This window comes from Rhinatrema bivittatum, chromosome 18, assembly GCF_901001135.1.
Source record: "Rhinatrema bivittatum chromosome 18, aRhiBiv1.1, whole genome shotgun sequence".
NCBI classification, from domain to species: Eukaryota; Metazoa; Chordata; class Amphibia; order Gymnophiona; family Rhinatrematidae; genus Rhinatrema; species Rhinatrema bivittatum.
Window position 1 is genome coordinate 57366936 of NC_042632.1, and position 22330 is coordinate 57389265.

The 22330-nt window shown below is 40.3% G+C and overlaps 1 protein-coding gene across 1 annotated transcript in view; it reads right to left on the reverse strand.

Annotated features, from left to right (window-relative positions):
- Positions 1 to 22330, reverse strand: part of KDM3B (lysine demethylase 3B) — a 278360-nt gene that overhangs the window by 118309 nt on the left and 137721 nt on the right. Inside the window, 3 exon segments of the mRNA XM_029583992.1 lie at positions 2224 to 2331; positions 3439 to 3591; positions 18722 to 18936. Coding sequence (XP_029439852.1) covers positions 2224 to 2331; positions 3439 to 3591; positions 18722 to 18936 — 476 coding nt within the window.

The following is a 22330-nucleotide window of genomic DNA, read 5'->3' on the forward strand; positions in this document are numbered from 1 at the left end:
TTTTGGTTGTCTGTTCCGAAAGGACTGAGGCCTTCCTGAGGGCCGAGATGACTGAAATGATGAGTTTCTGTAGGGCCGGAAGCACTGGGAGCCCCTGGCCCAACACCTCATGGGTGAGGGGTGCTGAGACCTCTTTTTCTTATCTTCCGGCAGCCGGAGTAGTGGCAATTCATCCTTAGTATAAGGTGGATAAGTCATTGGGCACCGGTGCCATCCCTGGAACCGGCACCAGCTGGATCGGTAATGCATTGATAAGCTTGTTGAGCTTCTCTAGTAGTTGGTTGACTGGAAGCACCTGCTCTGGTCCCTTCAGTGCCACAGGTCTGATGCCCTGCAGTGTCTGATCCAACACCAGCTGGACCAGACACTCCAGCTCCTCCTCAAACGTTGCTGATTCCAACACTGACTGGGAGGAAGGAGGGGGTGACCAGATCTTCAGACCCACATAGTGGATCAGCGACTGGCACTGGGATGAGTGGAGACCATTGTGGACCCCCGGCATCAACAGAGGATGGGCCCTCCTCGCTGCGGGGTCGCTTTGGTGGTATCTCGCATCGACAGGGACAGGTGCCAATGCTTTTTAGGCTTCCCTCGATGCTCGGCCCAGTTTCTCCCCAATGCAGAGGCCAATAAACCCAGCGTCCTCAGCTTGGAGGAGATTGACAATGGTTTGTCTTCGGCACACCTATTCGCTGATGGCACCAACGGTCCACCCAATGTCAATGGCATGGTGTCCATTGGTGTGGCTCCAAGGTCCATCAATGCTGATGCCTTGATCCGAAGAGCTGAGCCATCTTGTCAAAATGAAGCAGACGTCCCTTCAAGGTCATTTGAGCGCACAAGCAACAATCCCAGACGTTAATCGATACTGCGAGGCAGAGGACACATCTCGTGAGGATCCATAATGGACATGGTCCTCGGGCACTGGGGGCATCAATGAAAACTGGACGTGGCCATGACGGAACGAAAGAAAATGGGCCGCGGACAAGAAATGAAGGCGGCGGGGGAAATCAACCACAAAAGGAAACGTACCAGAAAAGCCAAAAACCCTGACTAGGACACTACAGGGAAGCATCGAGAGGGATCTGGCGATGGAACTATACCAAAAATCGTAAAAAAAAACCATGATGAAAAATAGTTTTCCACTAGACCAGAAACAGCCAAAGTGAGTTCAATCAGACCACGAGGCTTACAGCTCCACAGAAAGGAAGAGGCTGGACCTCGTGTGGACTTCTGGTATAGGGCATGCTGGGTATGCTCAGTGTGTTTAGTCAAAGTCTAACATCCTGCTGGTCCTCAGAGAACATATAAGACCATTACACTCTAACAAAGGCTTTTTCCGAGTCAAACTTTATAACAACTGCGGGAGTGTTATCTTTACATATGTCCATAGCTGTAATCAATTTGATAACATGGGTCCCAGCCACTCTCCCTTTTACGAAGATATAAAAGAGGAAATAACAGCACTTAAGCGATCTGCAAGTATGTAAGCTAATATCTTGAGATCACAGTTCAGTAGGGAAATTGGCCTATATAAGGCTGGTTCAAATAGGCTTCTTTAAAAAAAAAAAAAAAAAAATGGAAACCAAGTCTAAATGAGAACAGGAAATAACGTAAGTACTGTCAAGTTAGATGCAAAACATTAATAGATTAGGCCTAAACAATTTAGGGCTCTTTAGCTTGAAGAAGAAATGACTGAAAGGGGATATGATAGAGCTTTATAAAAAAATTCATGGTGTGGAAGTTAATAGGGAAAGGTTATTTACTCTTTCCACTAGCATTAATACCAGGGGAATCTCCATTGAACTAACTAGAGGAAGATTTAAAACCAATTTAAGACATTTTTACTTTTAGTCAGCAAACTATTAAGCTATGAAATTTGTTTCCAGAGAATGTGAAGGTCAGGTTCATAAATTAGCAGCCAGATAAATTTTCGTGTCTCTGCCTTTTACTTCTCAGAGTGATATGGAAACAACTTTTCTATTGGGATCTGTCAGGTACTTCCAAGTGGCATGGACTGGTCACTTTTGGAATTAGGATGCTGGGCTTGATTTGGTCTGACCCAGCATGGCACATATCTTCTAATATGGTATATTTTTATCTCGCCATGGGTCTACCATTTCCTGATAATCTATAATCAGCAAGGTATCTTACAACTAAAAAAAAAAAAAAGGATATCCAGAAGCAGTTCAGCAATGAAAGGAGTGACAAAAAAAAACTTACCAGTGCCAGGAATGATCTGAGTTGGCATGAGGTTCTCTGGATCATGAGATTGTCCTTTTGCACATTTTAACCAAGAGAAAACCTCTTCATCTCCTGTCTCTTCTCCCTCTGAAACAAGAGAAAGAGGAGTCCAATACAGCTCTATAATTATAAGAAGTAGAACACAAGTCTTAAAAATTAAACCTCCTTCATTGTTCAGTCATTCATAGCATAATACATATTAAGAAACATCCTCTGCCAGACCAGCATGGAACACTGCAACTGTTCCTAGTTCTATGAATGTATGCAATTTATTTAAAAATTTATAACCCACACTGATCACAATGTTCCAGGCAGGGTACAACATTAAAAGCCATTAAAAACAAAAGCATCAATATGATTTAAATTGAGACCATCATACCTGAAGATAAATCACCAAAATGCACTTAGCTCTTCTTTATAATCATCAGTCTCCACAATTGTAAGTTTTTGTTCTACGCTTTCGCTCTTTTCTCACTCTGCACTGTAACTGACCAGTCCTAATAAAGTACACTATAAACTTGGGATTGCATATCAAAATCCCCTTAAGAGACCATCTGAAGGCAGCCCAGAAGGAAGTTCTGGTCACAGAATGTTTCCCTAAGCAGAGAAATAAGAAAGTAGGCCCAGGAAAGAATACGAGGCCCAAGGGACGAGGAGAAAACAGTTCCTATTGTAAGACTGACCTATTGCTGTAACCTTTTGATTTAGCACTGCTAAGATAAGTAGACTTTGTCTGTTTTTCTATATAAAGCTGATTGAGGAGAAAAGGCCAGAGTCCAGACTACTCTGTCCTCCAGCAAGCCAAAGACAGCTTACACATTTTCTCACACACATTTATTTTATGAGACCATCTCCTGTGATAACGGAAAGAGGAGACCTTGCAGACAGGACTTCAGATTCAAGGATTTACACTTCACACACAATTGCTTCATGGAACTAAAAAGGAACAGCTTTTCTGGGAACAAGAAAATGAGCAAGGAATGACATTAGAAATAGTGACATACAGATTTGAGATGTAGACCCCATGTGACAGTGTCTAACAAACGATATCAAACGTACTGTCCAATAATGTTTGCACTCTAGTGCTTTCTTGATTTTGGGAACTAGACTGAAAATGTTAAAACAAAAATATCCCAAAAACTGTAAGCCCTAGATATTTACCACTACAGAGCTTAATTAGGTCACATTTCTTACCACTACGGGGACGGTTCTTCCTCAGTCGGTAACAGTCCAAACACACACCAAAGCCACATTTTCGACAAACCCAGTGGATATTGAAGAGAGTTGTCTCACATACATCGCACATCTCTCTCACACCTCGCACAGCTCGCTTCCATGCGACTTTTTCTATAAATGGGAAAAGATAAAACAGTATACATACATCAGCACGCTATATAACCTTGTACAAAAAGTCACAATCTGATACATGTTCAATGAATGCTCTGACAGCTGGAAATAGGAAAGATTTTGAAGATATGCATAGAGGGATAGTGCAGTATGATTCCACAAAAGCACATCTATTTTAATTCTTCCTTTGGTGTACATTACAGTTCCTTTCACAGAGAAACAATCTTATATTTTCATTAAATCTTAGAATATGCCAGTGCTCAGGTGAAAAAATGGTCTCTGCAATCTAATCCAAGTTCGGCAAGTGTCTGTCAGAAGCTAATACCACACCAGAAAAAGGCATTGTTTAAAGACACCAGCACCAAGGAGTGGGGGAATCCAATCTTACAAAGAAACAGAAATGACAGCAGAAAAAGAACAATCCAGTCTGCCCAGCAAGCTCCCACACTTATTTTCCCAGACTTATCTGTTATTTATTTATTTATTTATAATTTTTATATACCGACATTCTTACATCCGATGTAAATCATACCGGTTTACATTAAACAGAATAGCAGGAAATAAATTTCCATAGCCTAATACAATGAACATTTCTAATTAAAATTGTTAACAAGCGAAAAGAAAACGCTCTTCAACCGTCGCCGGGGCTCCCAGTGACGTCAAGGGGGGGGGGGGGGGGGGGCGTGGTCACACATCACATCGCAGATGTTTCACCGAATACCAAGTTCAGGGCCCTTGTTGGTAACTGTTTGATTTGAATTTCCTGCCACCCCCTGCCATTGATGCAGAGAGTAATGTTGGAGTTGCATCCAAGGTAAATCATAAGGCTTAATGGGTAAGAAGGGTAGTAACTGCCGCATCAAGCAAGTTACCCCGATGCTTGTTTACCCAAACTGCACAGATCAATGCCTTGTTGGATGTCTGAATGTAAATCCTTTTTCCACATTTCCCACTGCAGTTGAAGCAGAGAGCAACACTGTACATGCATTCAAAGTGATGTATCAGGCTTAATTGGTTTAGGGTAGTAACAGCTGCAATAAGCAAGCTACCCCCACCTGTTTACCCAGACTGTGTAGTTCAGTCCTTGTTGGTTGTTGTCTGAATGCAAATCCTCTTTTCCACATTTCCCCTTGCTGTTGAAGCAGAGAACAATGTTGGAGTTGCATTAACCATGTGAAGGCTTATTGAATAAGGGTAGTAATCACCAGGAAGTAGCCTCCACTCCAATAATCCACCCCCATGGCTCTTCTCTTCATTCCCATCCTCTAGCCTTTATGGATCCACAGTGTTTATCCCATGCCCCTTTGAAATCCTTCACAGTTTTAGTCTCCACCACTTCCTCCGCGAAGGGCATTCTAGTCATCCACTACCCTCTCCGTGAAGAAATACTTCCTGACATTGGTTCTGAGTCTTCCTCCCTGGGGCTTCAAATTGTGACCCCTAGTTCTACTGATTTTTTTCCAATGGAAAAGGTTTGTTGTTGACCATTAAAACCTTTCAAGTATCTGAAAGTCTATATCATATCACCCCTGCTCCTCCTCTCCTCCAGGGTATACAAATTTAGGTTCTTCAGTCTCTCCTCATAAGTCATTTTATGAAGACCTTCCACCTTTTTGGTCGCCCTTCTCTGGACCTCCTCTATCCTGTCTCTGTCCCTTTGGAGATACGGTCTCCAGAACTGAACACAGTACTCCAGGTGAGGCCTTACTGCCAAGGTATTTTTGCCATGCAGTAACTAAACATACAAAAAATTAATAGTTGTATTTTAAAAAGCTCTGAACTTCTAGTGAAATCTCATGTTACTTAGGGCCCTGATTGACTAATGCTTTCCCCTCATTTTGTGTCTGGGAAGAAAATGTAATACATTTCATGGGGCACTTTGGTTGTGGGCAGCATTTGTAGTTGACCAGAGCCAGAAAGGCACAAGCACAGCAGGCACTGCACAAATGTGCACCCGCAAGGCCTCCTCAGTCATATTGCAGAATTTATGAGAAACACATTTCTGAACTCTAAGGGGAGATGGGAGGATGTGTAGGACTAATTTTTCCTCTGTCCACAGAGAACACCAATTAATGTAATCTCAATGGTGGGGATTCCCAATCTAAGGGCTATCCAGAAGTCCTATTTCACACAAACAGGATCTGGAAGGAAGGCGTTAAAAAAAAAACCTTTGAGTCAATAATTAGATTTCTTAGGGTTCCCAAATTTATCATCACAGTGGGAATCAAAATCCAAGCAGTAGTTGGAGATAAAAGTTTGTTTTGTTTTTTTTAATTTCACTACTTATTATTTGCAAACTTGCCAGATACTCCGGGACACAACAAAATCACAAAACATTACTATAAGATACCAAAATTTTAATTTTTATGTCACCATTTTACAATAAAATAAGACAATAAAAAATAAAATCATATATAACGTAAATCTCATAGCAATTCACTATGTATAAAATAATTACAATATATAATACATATACAGCTTTACATATCTCAATAGAGGTTGAGCCTCGATGAGATGTAGAAACTGCCAGTGCACTATTACTGAATTTATCACTTCTTTAGCACTACGTGACATAAGCAGTGCTCTTAGCTGGCCCTCTTCAGAGAGCAGAGATCCTGCAAGTCCAGCTCTATTACAGAGTCACAGAGATGAAGAGTTGTGTGGACTTGCTTATATGCTTAGTTCTGTTAATGTGACAAGCCAATGCTCTAAGGCAGCAATTCTCAGCCAGTGTGTCGCCAAACACCGGCAGGTGTGCTGTGCACTTCCGGGTCTCCCGCTGCTCTTCCCGCCCTCTCCTCTCTCCAGCGAAAAGTAAAACATTCTTCAACGAATACTGCTGCTGTTCCTGCCCGTGCTATCAGCACATTCAAGCTCAGAAAGGAACAGCAGTAGAGTTCATGGACCTCAGCAACAGCAATATGGCCTTTTCTTCTTCCTGCCCCTGCGGCACGGAAGAGGAAGTGATGTTTGGTGGGCGTGCAGGAAGAAGAAAGGGCCATACTGCTATTGTCACCACTGCAGAAACTGTGTCCCAAGGCTCCCCACAGCAGTAAGAAGACAGCACTCAGCTGTTTGCCTATAGCAGCGTGGTTTGTTCTGCTTTCCTGATAGGAGGTGTATTGGTGTTTAGGGCCTGGTGTAATATTTGTACTGCTGCCTTTTCATAGATAGGGTTGTTACTGTTTGAATGAGTTCCATAATGCAGGTGTAACTTTTTGCACATTATTTTGTGTGCATTATTGCAGATCCTGGGAGTCTGTTAGGTGCTTTATTTCCATTTCTTCAGTTTTGCACTAAATGCAGAGTGGCTTTTTTGGGTTTGCATTCCAGTTTGTCTCCCTATTTGTAATTTGCAGTCTGTATTTGGTGAAGATCAATTCTATGTGTGTGACCGAGGTGAGGTATTTTACTAGCATGTAGGCATTTGTATCAATATTTGTTGTGTTTTCTCAAAAGGACATGTATTGATGGTAAATTACTGTTTTTTCATATGGAGGGCTATCGAGCCTGGTAGGAGAGAGTGTTACTGAGATGACACCAGAAATATCTTTTTTGCATGGTAAATTGAACAGGGAATGTCCTAGTTCTGTTCTGCACCCACTACTCGGTGGGTTAGGGCAGTTCCTGTAATACAGAGTATATGTTTACATCTAGCCCCGTGACGATCATGTGTTCAGTGTGTCGCGCATGTGAGAACCATCTCTCAGGTATGTCCCGAAGGAAAAGAGGTTGAGAACCACTGCTGTAAGGTATGTAAGACCGATTCACTGTGTGAGAGTGAGGTCTAGGAAGGAAGGTCGAAAGAGCAGCTGAGAATCAGAGACCTTTCTCGGAAGGAGTTCACAAAACTAGTCTGTATTTGAAGCACTTTGGGCACAAGTGGGAAAGTCACTAGCGTTTGAAGTTCACTAATAATATTTATTTGATTACACTGATGTTTGAAGCATGGTACACTGATTCTTCTATCAAAGATGACTGGGAAAGAAAAATACTTTCCAGGTTAAATTTCTGGGCTGACAAATTCTTATGAAGGTGGTCAAATCAACTGAGTGAAGACCACACTGAGATTTATTTATTTTAAAAAAATATATTACCTGCTTGCTTCCAAAGGCAGTCATGATGGGATACAAAATATACATACATAATAAAAATACAAAGCTTGACAGCCAAAAACACCACTAATTCAAAATAATCTCTTCTACTACACAAGAAATTACATGTAAACAGTACAAATGACCCGGTGTCGAGTTACTAGTGTAGGTGGTTTTATAGGAGGTTCATAAAATGAGTTACTAAAGGATGGGAAGAAACTGGCTTTCCTTCCTCATGATTATGATAGGCTCAAACAGAGATGAACTCTGAATTAGTTTTCAAAGCAGTTTCAGATATACGGAAAAGATAGTTCAGTAGTTTCAGAATAGGGTAAGCGCAGGGACTTAAGTCCTTCTCCATACCATATTGTAAACCTCTTCCATTTAAAATGTAAGAGGCTCTGGTTGACAGCTTTCGAAATGCCCTTCCCAGAGAATCAAGCTCATAAGGTGTGGACAGATTCATCAGAAAAGCAAGTATTCCTTCCGTCAGATTGAGCCTTTTGTCTTTGAGCTCTGGTCCAGAACTTGCTGAAGCAAGATCAAGTACCACCCCGAGCAATCCTTGAAAGCCTTACCACCCCGAGCAATCCTTGAAAGCCTTACCACCCCGAGCAATCCTTGAAAGCCTTACCACCCCGAGCAATCCTTGAAAGCCTTGGCCACATGGCAGCAGCAGTGCGTGTGGTCCTATGACGTGCTTTAACATTTGAGTTCCTCATTGAGGTTTCTGCTCTGAGTGGGATTAGCTACATCAACCCTTGCGCATCCTATAAGGTTAACCACAGAGATGAAATCATCCCTCCATTGGTGGTTGATCCAAATCTCCTGGAGATAGATGTCCACTTTCTGCTTCATCAGGTAATACTAGCAATGAATGCATCCACCAGGGGTTGGGGCATATACACAGGTTCCAACTGAAGTCAGGGGATTTGGCCAGCAGTGGAACTGTGAACCATTTGACATGCATTAAGAGTTTTCTCATCTCCTTCAGTAAAAGAGAATTCTGATCCAACTGATGACCAAATAGCAATGTCCTGCATAAACAAGTAAACACAGGGTCTTGGCTGGGAGCACTGAGCGGAGAGGATCATCTCGCTGGTGGCTAAAGAGAATCGGTAAATATTCCTTTGGGAAATTTTAGAACTTAAAAAGGTTTTGGGAGAGATAAACTATTGGGGTATATTCTTTGGTGTGAGTATGAGTGTATCTTATAAAACGAAAGCCAAATGTTAGGAGAACGCTTACAGTTTGTGTGTTTCTTATAAAAAGAAAGCTTATAAATGGATGGAAAGTATATCTTCATCCATCCTCTGGAATTGAGGTTCATGACGGGTTTGTGGCATATGAGACCTCCGGCTGCAAAACCACTAGTATCATGGGATCTGTATCACCTTGGCACAACTGATGAAGCTTCCTTCCTTAAAGTATCTTACCTGGAAAGTGTTTCTAGTCATTATCACTTCAGCTATCAGTGAGTGAGCTATAAGCATTGATTCATTACTCTCCATACCTTCAATTTTTCTACACAGTTTCTTCACATAGGAAAGACAAAAGACAATGCAATAATGTACATAGAACAAACATGCAAGGTCACCATATCTGAAAATCATTAGGTAGTTGTATAAATACATCAAGCTTTTTAATTCACTAAACACAAGAATTATTCTCTGATGATAATGTCATTCCCAAACTTTAATTTTCCCTCTTCAACCACTGCTTCCATACCATTCATACCCAGACACTCATTCCAGTCACCCAAGAGTGATATATACAGAAACCCTTGGTGAAAATACAAAGACCTATGGAGAACCAGAAATGCCTTCCTAAAACAGTGCAAACCCTGTAATCCCCCCCCCCCCCAAAAAAAAACAAAAACAAAACTGCACTATATATCACAGTATCCACTCATATTTATTTTTATTTATTTTAAAACTTTTCTATACCGTCGCTAAGTTATATACCATCGCAACGGTTTACAAATAGACACATAGACTAAGGTGAGTAAATGTAGGATATCGTACATTCTAACAGGTGCCAATAAAGTTCGGTTACAATTTCATAAATAAAATCATTATTTGAGTAATGTTGGTCAAGTCCAGGTATATTATTGAGTTACTATCTCTTTGAGATATTACTTCTTAAATGAAGGATTGAGTAAATTAATTTTCATCTGCGTTTCCATGTACTTTCATTCTCTACCCTCCAGACTCTTTTTTAAAGAGCCATGTTTTTAAATTTTTCTTAAAAGTTTTGAGATTACTCTGTAATCTGAGTTCAGGGGGCATCGTGTTCCATAGTATGGGCCCAGCCAATAATAAAGCCCGTTCTCTCACTTGGGTTAATTTTGCTGACTTTACTGAAGGGATTGTTAGTAGTGCTTTGTTTGCTGAGCGGAGGTTTCTTTGTGGAACGTGTACTCGTACGGCTGTGTTTAGCCAGTCTGCTTCTTTATCATATATTAGTTTGTGTATGGTACATATCTAATGAACATTACAATTTCTGAGGTAACAACTTGTATGTATCTGTCCACAGTTGAATGTAATCCTTATGCACATTTTTACGAACATGTATGGCGTCAAAGCACTCTACTTGCATCCAATCAGCCATTTTTTACATCACATCAAACTGGAAGGATTATAAGGTTTAATCCAGTTAGTCAAAATACATGCTTTTGCCAGTAAAATCAGGATTCTAACATATTTAGCCTGAAGTGTAGAAATACTGGAGAGAGCACACATAAATCCCAAGAGCAAAAAGTCACCACAAAAAGATGGTTTACGGCTAATTATCTTTTCAATCATGTTGAAGACTATATCCCAAAAGGGGAAAAGTACAGGACAAAAAAGAAAATTATGGAAAAAGGAGCCTCTATATATGTATCTGACTCTTATGAGGTTCATTTTACGTCTTAATCGTGTCTATGTATTTATGTAGTATCTTAAATTGCATTTCCTGAAGTTTGGCATCAGTGGTTGCTCTAAATCCCATGTCAGAATAATCAATCATTTGTTTCGCTGTTTAACAGCTCCATTGCTGATAACCAAGACCTGGCAAAAGCAGAGAGTAAGGAGGGAGACTCCATAGTAAAGCACAGATTGTACCAAAAGGACAAAGTATTGTCATATTGCTTGGATTATTTTTTTTTTTTACATTAATAAACAATTCTTGAGAAAATATATTTGATCCCTGAGAGAGTACATCATTTTCATAATGTCTGGCTTGCAGATACATATGAATCAAATATAACAAAACAGAGTCCAAAACGTATTTGCAGATACATATAAAATTGCCTAGAACTGACAGACTATCAGGATACTAGTTCTTCAAAAGAAAACAGAGCACCCTATTCCATATTATACAGACTATCAATATTGACAATCCCACACCTGTTTCCATAACTTGAAAATTGAATTTTGAAGATCAGGACAATATTCAGAATTACCAACAAGCTCTATCAGTTTAGTGGCATAAGGACTAATACCCCACCACTTACACAAAAGCCTCCAGGCCAACAACACAGGTCTAATTATATATGTCATCTGAAATTTGGAGATAGAAATACATCTCTAGTATGCAGCAGACTGATTACTGAAATCAGATACCAAATTTTATCAATTAAGTCTGAACTTCAAATTTATACTGTCCTCTATATCATTCGAGCAAAAACGAGATTGACAGGCAGCATTATAATATTGGAAGTGGGGGAGCTTCAAACCTGGATGGAATAAATGATAGATTTATGGAGCAATTGGTTCAGGAACAGACGAGAGAGGGAGCAGTTTTAGATCTAATTCTCAGTGGAGCACAGGACTTGGTGAGAGAGGTAACGGTGGTGGGGCCGCTTGGCAATAGTGATCATAATATGATCAAATTTGATTTAATGACTGGAAGAGGAACAGTGTGCAAATCCATGGCTCTCATGCTAAACTTTCAAAAGGGAAGCGCATGACGTCACGGCGTACGTTCATACGCTTCGCTGGCTAGAGCGTCCAAATTGACGGGTGCTCAAGTGGTAAATTATCAGGTTAAACGTGCGGCTAAACTGCAGGTTCGAAAGGCGATAGTCGGGGCGCACGTTACTGAATTGGGGGGGGGGGGGGGGGGGGGGGGGGAATAGCTAATCCGATCGTTTACATCTCATATCCATGCCGCGGGCAGAAAGGGTTACCCGTTGATTTAAAGAGACGGTAAGGATGGGTTAAATGGGATAGTGAATCGCGGGTTGGACTAACGCGGCCAAATTGTGAGTAGAAAGCCAGTTAGAAGCAGGGTAACAGCGGCCGCACTTTACTGTATCGGCCTGAATGAGAGAGGAAGATCTTTCCACAGCAAAAGCTGTTCTTTAAAGGAAAAAATTAATTTGGTGATATTTAGCTCATACAAAGTGGACAAGTCCCTAGACATCCAGTTTCCCAAATATTTAATACAGACCAATGACCATGTTAAGGGAAAATCCCCTTTCCATAAGTGATGCATGGTAGCCGAGATTGGCAAAGCTTCCGATTTGGAAAAAAATTATTTTCAAGCCCGCAAAATGGCCAAAATCGCCTATCACACTTATAGGTTTTGGGAGACATTTATTTATTTAAAAACTTTTCTATACCGTTGTTTAGTAATGTACCATCACAACAGTTTATAATTAGGCACGTAAATAAGTTTGGTTTGTTTATAAATTATATAGAGGGTGCCAATCAATTTTTGGTTACATGTTTCAATAATATACTCTACGTGGAAAGTGGATTGGAATTTCCATTTCTACAATTAATAGGATAATCGTATACATCTTATACTGTCCTTCTCTTAATTTAATACTTAATTATGATAAAAATAATAGGAGCATATTGTCAGCAAAGAGACATTTTTTGCTCCTTACAATCTAAGTGAAACCCTTCTATCTCTGATGTGCCTTGGATGCTAATAACGGTTCCACCATTAAAATATAGAGCAAAGGGAACATAAGGTACCGCTGTCTAGTTCCACATTTCAATGAAAAGGCTTTGGACATTTTGGGTAATTGCCAGGTTCTTGTGGCCTGGTTTTGGCCTCTGTTGGAAACAGGATGCTGGGCTTGATGGACCCTTGGTCTGACCCAGCAAGGCAATTTCTTATGTTCTTATGACATTTCGCCATTTATCAAAATATTAGCAGAGGGTTGAGTATATAATAACCGTATCCATGAAATAAAATTTAGAGGAATACCATAAACATACAAGGCCATTGAACATTATCAAATGCTTTTTCAGCATCTAGGCTCACAATTAAACCTTGCGCGTTAAAACGATTCCCCAAGCCTTTAGATTCCAAAAGCTTACGAATGTTGGTTAACTCCTTGTCTATTCTTAAAAATCCCATTTGGTCATCAGCAATTAGGTGGGGACAGACTAAATTGAGACGTTTAGACAAAATCGACGCAAAACTGTTTAAATCCACATTTATTAAGAAAATTGACTTAAAGGACCCAGGTTTAGACAGATCTTTACCAGGTTTGGGGAATATAAAAACCAAAGCATGGTTCATATCAGCAATAAATTCCCCACAATCCAAACAGGAGTTATACATTTGAAGCAATGGATGCACTACCTTATCATACAAAATCTTATAAAATTCACCTCCAAAATCATCCAATCCGGGTGATTTGGATAACTTTAGTGAAGTAATGACAGCAAGAATCTCGTAAACTGAAATTGATTATCTAGTAGTTGTTTGTGCAATTCCGATACTTGAGGCTTTCAAAACATTTTCCTGAGCAGTGTCCCCACCTGGTCATCCAGCATATAGTTGATAAAGTCTATCACTGTCTCAGTAATCCCTTTGAGTTATGCGTGGTACCACTTTCATCAGTTAGTGCTGTGATATAATGATTAGGCTTACTTTTTTTTTTTTTTTTTTAACCAAATGTGCTAGCAATTTACAAGCTTTATTACCTTGCCTAAACAACATGCTTTTATATTGCACAATATGCTGAAACTCTTTGGTACAGCAGATTTACTGATTTTCTAATACAATCAATCTGCTTTTGAGTTTTAATTTGTGAAGAACGAATAAGCTGTTTCTTAAGTGACTACAATTGAGCATGCAATTTCAAGATTTCTCTCTACATCTATTGTTATGAGCCAAGTAGACTATAACATGTCCCAGAATTATTGTTTTCCCCACATTCCAAAAAACTTCACCAGAAACACCAGATGAAATATTAAAAGTCACAATCATCTCATTTATCTTTTATATAATTATGAAAATTAGCATCCTGAAATAACATGGTGGGAACTGCCACCAATGGAAACCAGAGTTAGCTGAAGCAGAACTAGGGCATGATCAGAGATAGTAAAAGTATCAATAGATGTGGTATTTATTTGAGGAAACAAGGACTCAAATCAAAAAATAATCTATTCTAGAGAAGAAGTTGTGAACTTTCGAATGGAACGAAGTCCAGCTCTGTAGGATGAAAAAGACGCCAAATATCAACTGGAGTTCTTTTTGAAGAAAACAAACTCCTTCATGTGGCTTGTGAGCACATTTACAGCGAATAAGCTTCATATCTAGAGAGGGACAAACTGGTAAATTGAAATCACCTCCCACAATAAGCTGATGCTGCAAAAATTGGCCCAATTCAACAACTAAATTAAGAAAAAAAAGAGACTGAGAAATTACATTTGGGGCATAAGCCAATTTGTGATGTGCTACATCACATATTTCACACAAAGAAATCTCAGATCCACCAACTCAGGTCTCCTCTCCATCCCAACTCTTAAAAATGCTCACCTCAATACAACACGCAAACGAGCCATTACAATAGCTGGCCCTACCCTCTGGAACTCCCTCCCCCCACAGCTCAGAAACGAACCCTCACCGCAAGTCTTTAAAAAACAGCTCAAAACATGGCTGTTCTTGAAAGCATTCCCTCCTGAACCCCAACATCCTATAATAAACGCTCTTGAAAGCCTTACCGCATAACTTCTACTCTGCATGAACGCATAACCCCTCCCCCCTTCTCTATCCTCCCTTTTCCCTGTCCCCCACCCTTCTCGTAACCTCCCTCTTCCCTGTCCCCCACCCTACTCATAACCAAGTCATATTGTACATATTGTATATAGGCTATTTGCCATTTCTATATACCCACTAATATTTAATTCTAATTTTATTCATATGTTACAATGTTCCTTATATTTATTGTTTAATCAACTGTTCTCTTGTTACAATGTAAAATAGGGCAGCTCCGGCTCTATTCAACCTGTTTTCTGGAAACCGATGTGATATCTCGATCGAATGTCGGTATACAAAAGAAATAAATAAATAAATAAATAAGAAGCATTCAGGATAATATACAGGCCTTCTTTATCTGCTCTTTTTTTCTCCAAAGCAAAAGGATATTGTTTATGTAGTAAAATCGCCATGCTACATTACCTAATAGAGTAAGAAATGTAGTGACATGGTCCCAACCCAGTCCTACCTTCAGCTTCCAATGATCAGTATCATTCAAATGGGTCTCCTGCAAAATGGCAATATGAGTTTTGTTGTTTTTTTTCGGAAGAGATAGAATTTGCTTCCTCTTTATAGGAAAGTGGACTCCAACATTTAAGGATACTACCTTAAAATTAGCCACATTTAATCCATCATAAAAAAAAACATATCTTTAGTTGAAACATGAATTGAGACACTACACAGCCTCAGCTGATGACAATAACCACCCTACCCTTGAGTCACCATAGGGTCCCTTACATACAGATGTCATAAGTCCCTGCCATCTATCACCATAATCACACAACCCAAACACTAGTTTAGAACTTCATGATGCACACACCACATGCTCAACTGAAATCACACAACCATATCATTTATACTTACCCAACACACAAAATGCCACATCATCATCAATCCAAACAACCCCCAAGTTGCTCCAAGGGAAAACATGCCCTTCAGGTCACTCACTGATACAAATAAAGCAGCAAAGCTTCCCTTGGTCAAACAAAATCAATAATATGTATCTAGCACAAAGTATCAAAGAGTCCAGCAAGTTACTTTCCAAAAAGAAATTGATGCACAAAAAGTGACATCCAGGCTTCTGGCTAGATTTCAGTCTGATGAGGGCAAAAAACCATACATCATTATCTGTCACTATTCTTGACGATACTACCGTACTGAGATTAAACACAGAAAGTAACAGATTGCAACATCACCCCAATACTGTGACAAGAACAGAAAAAAGAATCTTAATCAAGGCAAAACAGGAACCATCCCACAGGAAAATTCTCAAGTCTACTCAAATAAAAGAAAACAAATCCCATTTTCAACACTCCCATGTAGCCAAAGACAGCTTGCAGAGTCTGTGCAATTTCTGGGATCAAGATGAGCCACTGGAGCATATTATAAATTCAGTCTGATAAGGCCAACAAACCTTGTACCATTTATATCTGGCAGTATACCTGTGGATGCAAGAGTATTGATCAAAGAAAAAAAAAAAAACAGCATGCTGCGCCATCACTAATACCATGAGAGAGAGAAAAAAAAAGAAAAATAACTTGATCATGGTGAAAAGAACCTCTCGAGAGAGCTCCCGGCTAGGGCCAACTAAAAATGAGAAAAAAGCCCCACCAACTTAGCTGTATTTTAATCTAAAAAAATTCAGTACACATTGTGTATCACCAGGAACAAGGTCCAGCCATTGAGACAATGTGTCACATATCTCAGAAGAACAAAACAGTAACCCCGAACTAGCTCCGCAAGCAAAGGAAAAGAAAGAAAAGTAAACTGCGGTCACATCATGTCATTTGTAGTCAAACAAAATGTATCCCCAGTTGAACATGTTGCAATTTCTCTGTTCATTTGTACCAGCCATGCTGCTCCTCGCTTTACAAGCCCAAGCCATCAGTAGTTACTAATCCTGAGCCAGCCTTGCTCCAGAGCCTTAGCTGCTTGGTTCCTCGTCAGCCCAATGAGAATCTGGCCTTCATGAAATAATTTTTAGTGCTGCCGGGTACTGCAAGGTGAATTTTATGCCTTTACGAAAAAGTTCCAAGCAGATAAGGGAGAGCACCCACTTATTCTTCGAAACTTTGAGTGAATAGTCCTAACATTAACAACCTAGAGCCTTATTTCAAGGGATTGGATCCAGATCTTTTCATATATGCCGAAAATATTATTTTGTTGGCAAAATTTAGTATTTTCATGACCACTGGCCTTGGTTTATTATCTAATTGCATCAGAAGCCCAATCCTAGGCTCACGCTCTATCACGATAACCTCCATCTCTAAAGACAGGCCCAACTCCTCAGGCAGACATACCTGTAGCAAATGCATGAGATCAGAATCCTTGTCCGATTCAGGTACACCAATTAGGTGAAGATTCTCTAGATCCTCAATATGATCCAAAAGGCTTACATTTTGGGTTTTTTTGTTGCTATTTTGGCTTATTTATTTATTTTTTTAGGTTTTTATATACCGGAAGTTCCTGTATACAATACATATCACTCCGGTTCACAATTAACAGAGAAAACTATCGCCGGGAAGGCGGTTTACATGGAACATACATGGAACATGGAACATATCGAATAAACTATAATAAAGTACAATCTAATTTAAAACAACTGAAATAAACTTAGGAAATAACTTGTTTATTCCAGTCGGACTGTTTATTCCAGTCGGACTTGTTTATTCCAGTCGGACTGTTGTCATTTCCTGTGTAACCACCCGGTTCTCCAAGCCATCCACTCGACTAACATTCATTTCCATTCCACCTTTTAACTCATCAATGGAAGCTTGCAATTTATTTAGTTTATCATCTAATACCACAGAGCCATTTTAGAATTCTCCTTGATAAGCTTTTCTTTCAGATTATGGAACACCTGTTTGAATCCCGATGCCATCGGTTTCCCTTTGTCTCTGGCCTCTCTGGGCATCTTTGTAGTCATACCAAGGATTCTCAAACATGAAAAAAACAAACAGCGATTTGCCACTAAAAAAAGACCATAGCCAACCACGGGAAGGTTAAAAAACATAAAAATGAGTGTACCCGAGCAGAGCTCCTCTCCCACGCAACTTCTCAGCTGCATGCCATAACCGGAAGCCCTATTTCCGCATTTCATTTTAAATCAAGCCATTGTTTTGTCCATGTTCTTTCCAAGATCTCAGACACAAAGAGGTCAAGACCCTCCATTCATAGACTTGGCCTATTACCTGAAGGAAACAACTTTTTGTCTCTTACAATCCTGACAGAGTAGCAGTTGCCAAGCACATGTTGTCTAACTGGCTATCAGACTATATTGCATATTGCTATCCTTTACCTCCAGATCACAGACACTGTAAGAGCAATGGTTACCTCAGCAGCTTACCTAAGAGCTGTGTTCATTGAAGACATCTGCAAAGCTGCAACAGTTCACACCTTCACATCCCATTCAAGAGGTGAAAGTAGCACTGGCAAGCAGTTTTGCACAACCTGTTCACCCAGCAGTCCACTCTCCGTGGGTGAGGGATGGGACATCATCCAGTGTTCTACCATACAGCCCTCAGCTTGGGACTCCCCACATATCATGGCTAATTCAGCCATGTTTGTATGTGGAGAAAAAAAAGTTTACTTACCATAATTGGGCTTCTCCTCAGACAACAGGATTAATTAGCTATGCTTAATACCCACCTTTCTCTCTGGTGAGTAAACTACGTAAGCTAAAGCTAAGCTCTATAACCGACTGAGTGGCTCAAGGCAGCATGCACATGGCAATTCCTGTGCATGCTCAGGAGTAAAACTTTATTGAGATAGAGACTGTTGGATGATGTCACTGATGTGCAATAGCTAATTCACCCTGCTGCCTGCAGAGAACCCCAATTACTGTAAGCAAACTTGATTTTGTGCCTGATTGATTGTAAACTGAGAACTCTTTCTAGGGCACTCTCCAGCAGGCTACACTTTGTTGTTTGTTAACGTAAGGAACACAATTACCTCTGTGTTTTAAGAACAGAGAATACTGTACAAAGTCAAACAGCCAAAGTGGGTTTTTTTTAACAATACAAATAACATTATCAAGGAAAACAGAATCTTACGTTGCGGCTCTACCATCATCATAGCTTCCTTCTCTGACATCACAAGCTGACAAAACTGATCTCCAACGTTGGCTAGAATGTATTTGGATGTTTCCAGGTCAATGCCTTCAGCAGGAGCATGTGAAGGAATCCACAGACTCATAGCATCAGAATCACTTTGTTGGGGGCTAAGGAATCCTTCAACTCTCAGGATCCCTTTCCGAGTGAATATCAATCTGAAAACAAAACAAAAAAACATTTAAGGTAACTTATGTCTGGCAACCTACCTTCCCTTTCCACCAATTAGTGTTCTCAGATCAGATGAGAAGGAAAATATGATCTATGGTTTGCTAAAGAGAATATTTATCAGGATTATAGTAGCACATTAAAATCATGGAAATGGATTTATAGCCAATATATTTTAAGTTTTGAAAACTTAACTAGTATAGTTCTTCCCAGGTCATGTATAATCATATAGGTTGAAAGAAAATCAGATGGGTATTGAATACAAAATTCTACTATTTATTATTTATTTGTTGGCTTTTTTATACAGACATTCATGGGTACATCATGCCAGTTTACATTGTAACTGTTAAACAAGTGGAGAAAGTACAAATAACAGGATGGGGGAGCGGGAACAGCGGAGAAGAGAGGAGAGAAAGCAAAAAGCAAGAAAGATAGGTAGAAGGAGCGAAATTGATAGGAACAGAACTGTGAACTGTAAAAGTATAATATATATACATGAGATAATAAATGTACATGTTATAAGGGAAAATCAATATATGTACATGGTATGTCTATCCTACTAGTGGCCTAATATTTCACTATCTGATAATTTAAAGGCAGCAAACCTAAATCTGTAGAACACCTGTAGCACAGTGAAATTCCTTCCTTTCCCAAACTTTTTATGGAGAAACTAGGCACTAAAGTGAGCTGTTAAGAAGAAACAGGACCTTTTACACATTTGGATCCCATATCTGGTCTCTCATAGAATGGGAAGCCAAATTTTGAAGGACTTTTTACATGATTCTGTTGCTACCTTATTGATCTTGGACTTTGACACGCTCTTGTGGAAGGGGTGGGAGAGGGGTAGGAATATTAGATAAGGGTTATTACTTGTACTTGATCTTGACATGGTATGTAAGAATCAAACATTACTGTCTCACATATTTTATTGTGATAAAACAGATTAAACTTAAAATGGAGCAGTTTTTAAACTAGATCCTGGGAGGTGCCTGCTTCAGCAGCACGTATATTAAACTAGATCCTGGGAGGTGCCTGCTTCAGCAGCACGTATATTAAACTAGATCCTGGGAGGTGCCTGCTTCAGCAGCACATATATTAAACTAGATTCTGGGAGAAAGCAGAAAGTCACTCAGTAGCACATGATTTAGATTTAGAGCAAGATATCTTCAAAAAATATTTGTAAACCAATGAAATACAGATTAACACGATAGATAGCATGAGGAAAAATTCTAAATAGTGCTAATGGACTGAAAGAGTAGACAAGAATAATCACTAATAATCAAGATGTACATAAGAAAGAAAAAAATTCATTTAAGTGTTTATATGCAAAATGCAAGAAACTAAAAAGTAAGAAAAAGAAATACATAAGACACTAAATGAAGATTATCGAAACAGGCAGATTACCCAAGATTCAAAATATATTGAAAAAAGAAAATAGATCAAACTGCTGGTGGAACTGCAGTATTTGTTGACAAGAGTCTCAAGAGGGATTAAAACAGTGCTGAAACAAATGTTAATCTGGAATCTCTATGGACAGACATACCATGCAAGATGACATTTAACAAACAGCAGAATGCACTGTGAGCTCCTCATCGATGCAGGATTTTCTGATGCTTTCTGCATATTTAGATGGAAGTAACTGTATAAACCTGGTGATGTGGAAAGGAAAGGTGAGATCGTACCCTCTGGATGCCTCAGTCCCTCGCCAAGCCGTCATTAATCAGTTTGTGATGCAGGGCTCTTAAGTGTTGTGTGCCCCTCCCCTCTCTCCAAGGTGGAGGCTGGAGAAAAATGTCAACAAGTTCCTGAAGCAAGGAAATCACCCTGTGGGCACCCAGAAACTCTTTTCCATGGACTCTGCCCAGATCAGCCACTTGTCCAAGCATGGGTGCACCAGGATTCCCTCTTTTCTCAATGCTGCTGCTACAACCACCATAATCTTGGAAGATGTTGTGGGGTAGTGGCCAGGTCAAAGGGCAGTGCCCAGAACTGATAATGATGACCCAGTACCGCAAAGTGAAGGAAACGCTGATGGAATATGAAAGGTAGGTCTCAGATAGGTCCAGGGAGGTTAAGATCTCTCCCGATTGTATCGCCATTATCACTGAGTGTAGGGTTTACATGCGGAAATGATTCACTTGTAGATGTTGTTTGATGCTCTTGAGGTTCAGTATGCGGCAAAAGGAACCTTCCTTCTTGGGAATGATGAAACAGATGGAATATCGCCCTGTATTTTCCTGGGACGCAGGTACTGGGATTATAGCCCTCATCCTGAGGAGCCTTAAAAGGGTAGTCTCCACTGCCTGCTTCTTGTGCTGGGAGTGGCAAGGAGATATGAATATGTCCCAAGGAGTGCTGTGAAATTCCAGCACATATCCTTCTCATATGACCTCCAGTACCCATTTATCCAAAGTGATCTTGACCCACCGTTAGTAGAAGAGGGACAATCAACCCCTTATCTCCTGGTTCCGAGGTTGGGTCGGCCAAATTTCACTGGGGGGGTTCGGGACGAACCTGAACCCGAGCCTGCCCCTCTCTTGGGCTGTAGACTCCGAAAGAACTGAGACCTCCCAAAAGCCTGTAGGGGCGAAAGCGTTGGGAGCCCCTGCTTGACCCCTCATAGGCGAGAGGCGCAGTAACTGCCTTCTAAATTTCTGGAAGCTGGAAAACTGGAAATTTGCCCCATTTACTGGCCAGCTTTCCAATTCTTTTGCAAAGAGGAGAGATCCTTTAAAGGGCATGTTTGTGAGGAGGTTGCATCTGCTGACCAATTCCGCAGCCATAGCTGTCTTCTGGCCACCACCACTGAGGCCACTCCTCTGGCCAAGAGTACGGACTAGATCCAAGCCCACCTCAGCTAAAAAAGTGGCAGCAGGTTCCATAACTGCTCTGGAATTCGCTCCTGAGCCATCCACCTCCCGAGAAAGGAGCAGGCAAGAACGAGCTACCAGGGAACAACAAGAAGCAATCTGTAAGGTCATTGCTACTGCATCAAAGGCCTGTTTAAGGATTGACGACATCCGTCTATCATGCACATCCTTTAAGGCCTCTCCTCCCTCCACTGGGATAGTTCACTTAAGAGTCAGCACAGACCAGCACATCCACTTTAGGGAAATGCAAATGTTCTCTCACTGCTGGATCCAGTGGATATAGAGCTTCTAACGCTCGTACCCGTTTAAAACTTGCTTCTTGGGCATCCCATTCCAGGTCAATCAACTCTTGGATGGCTTCCAGTACTGGAAAGAAGAAAGAGGCTTTCTGTAGGGAAATCAGAATGGGATTTCTTCTTTTGGTTCCATCATTACCTACAAATCATTCCATCATTACCTACAAATCTCCGACTCGAACCTTGCACCACCAAATTCAAAAAGAAATTAAAGACGT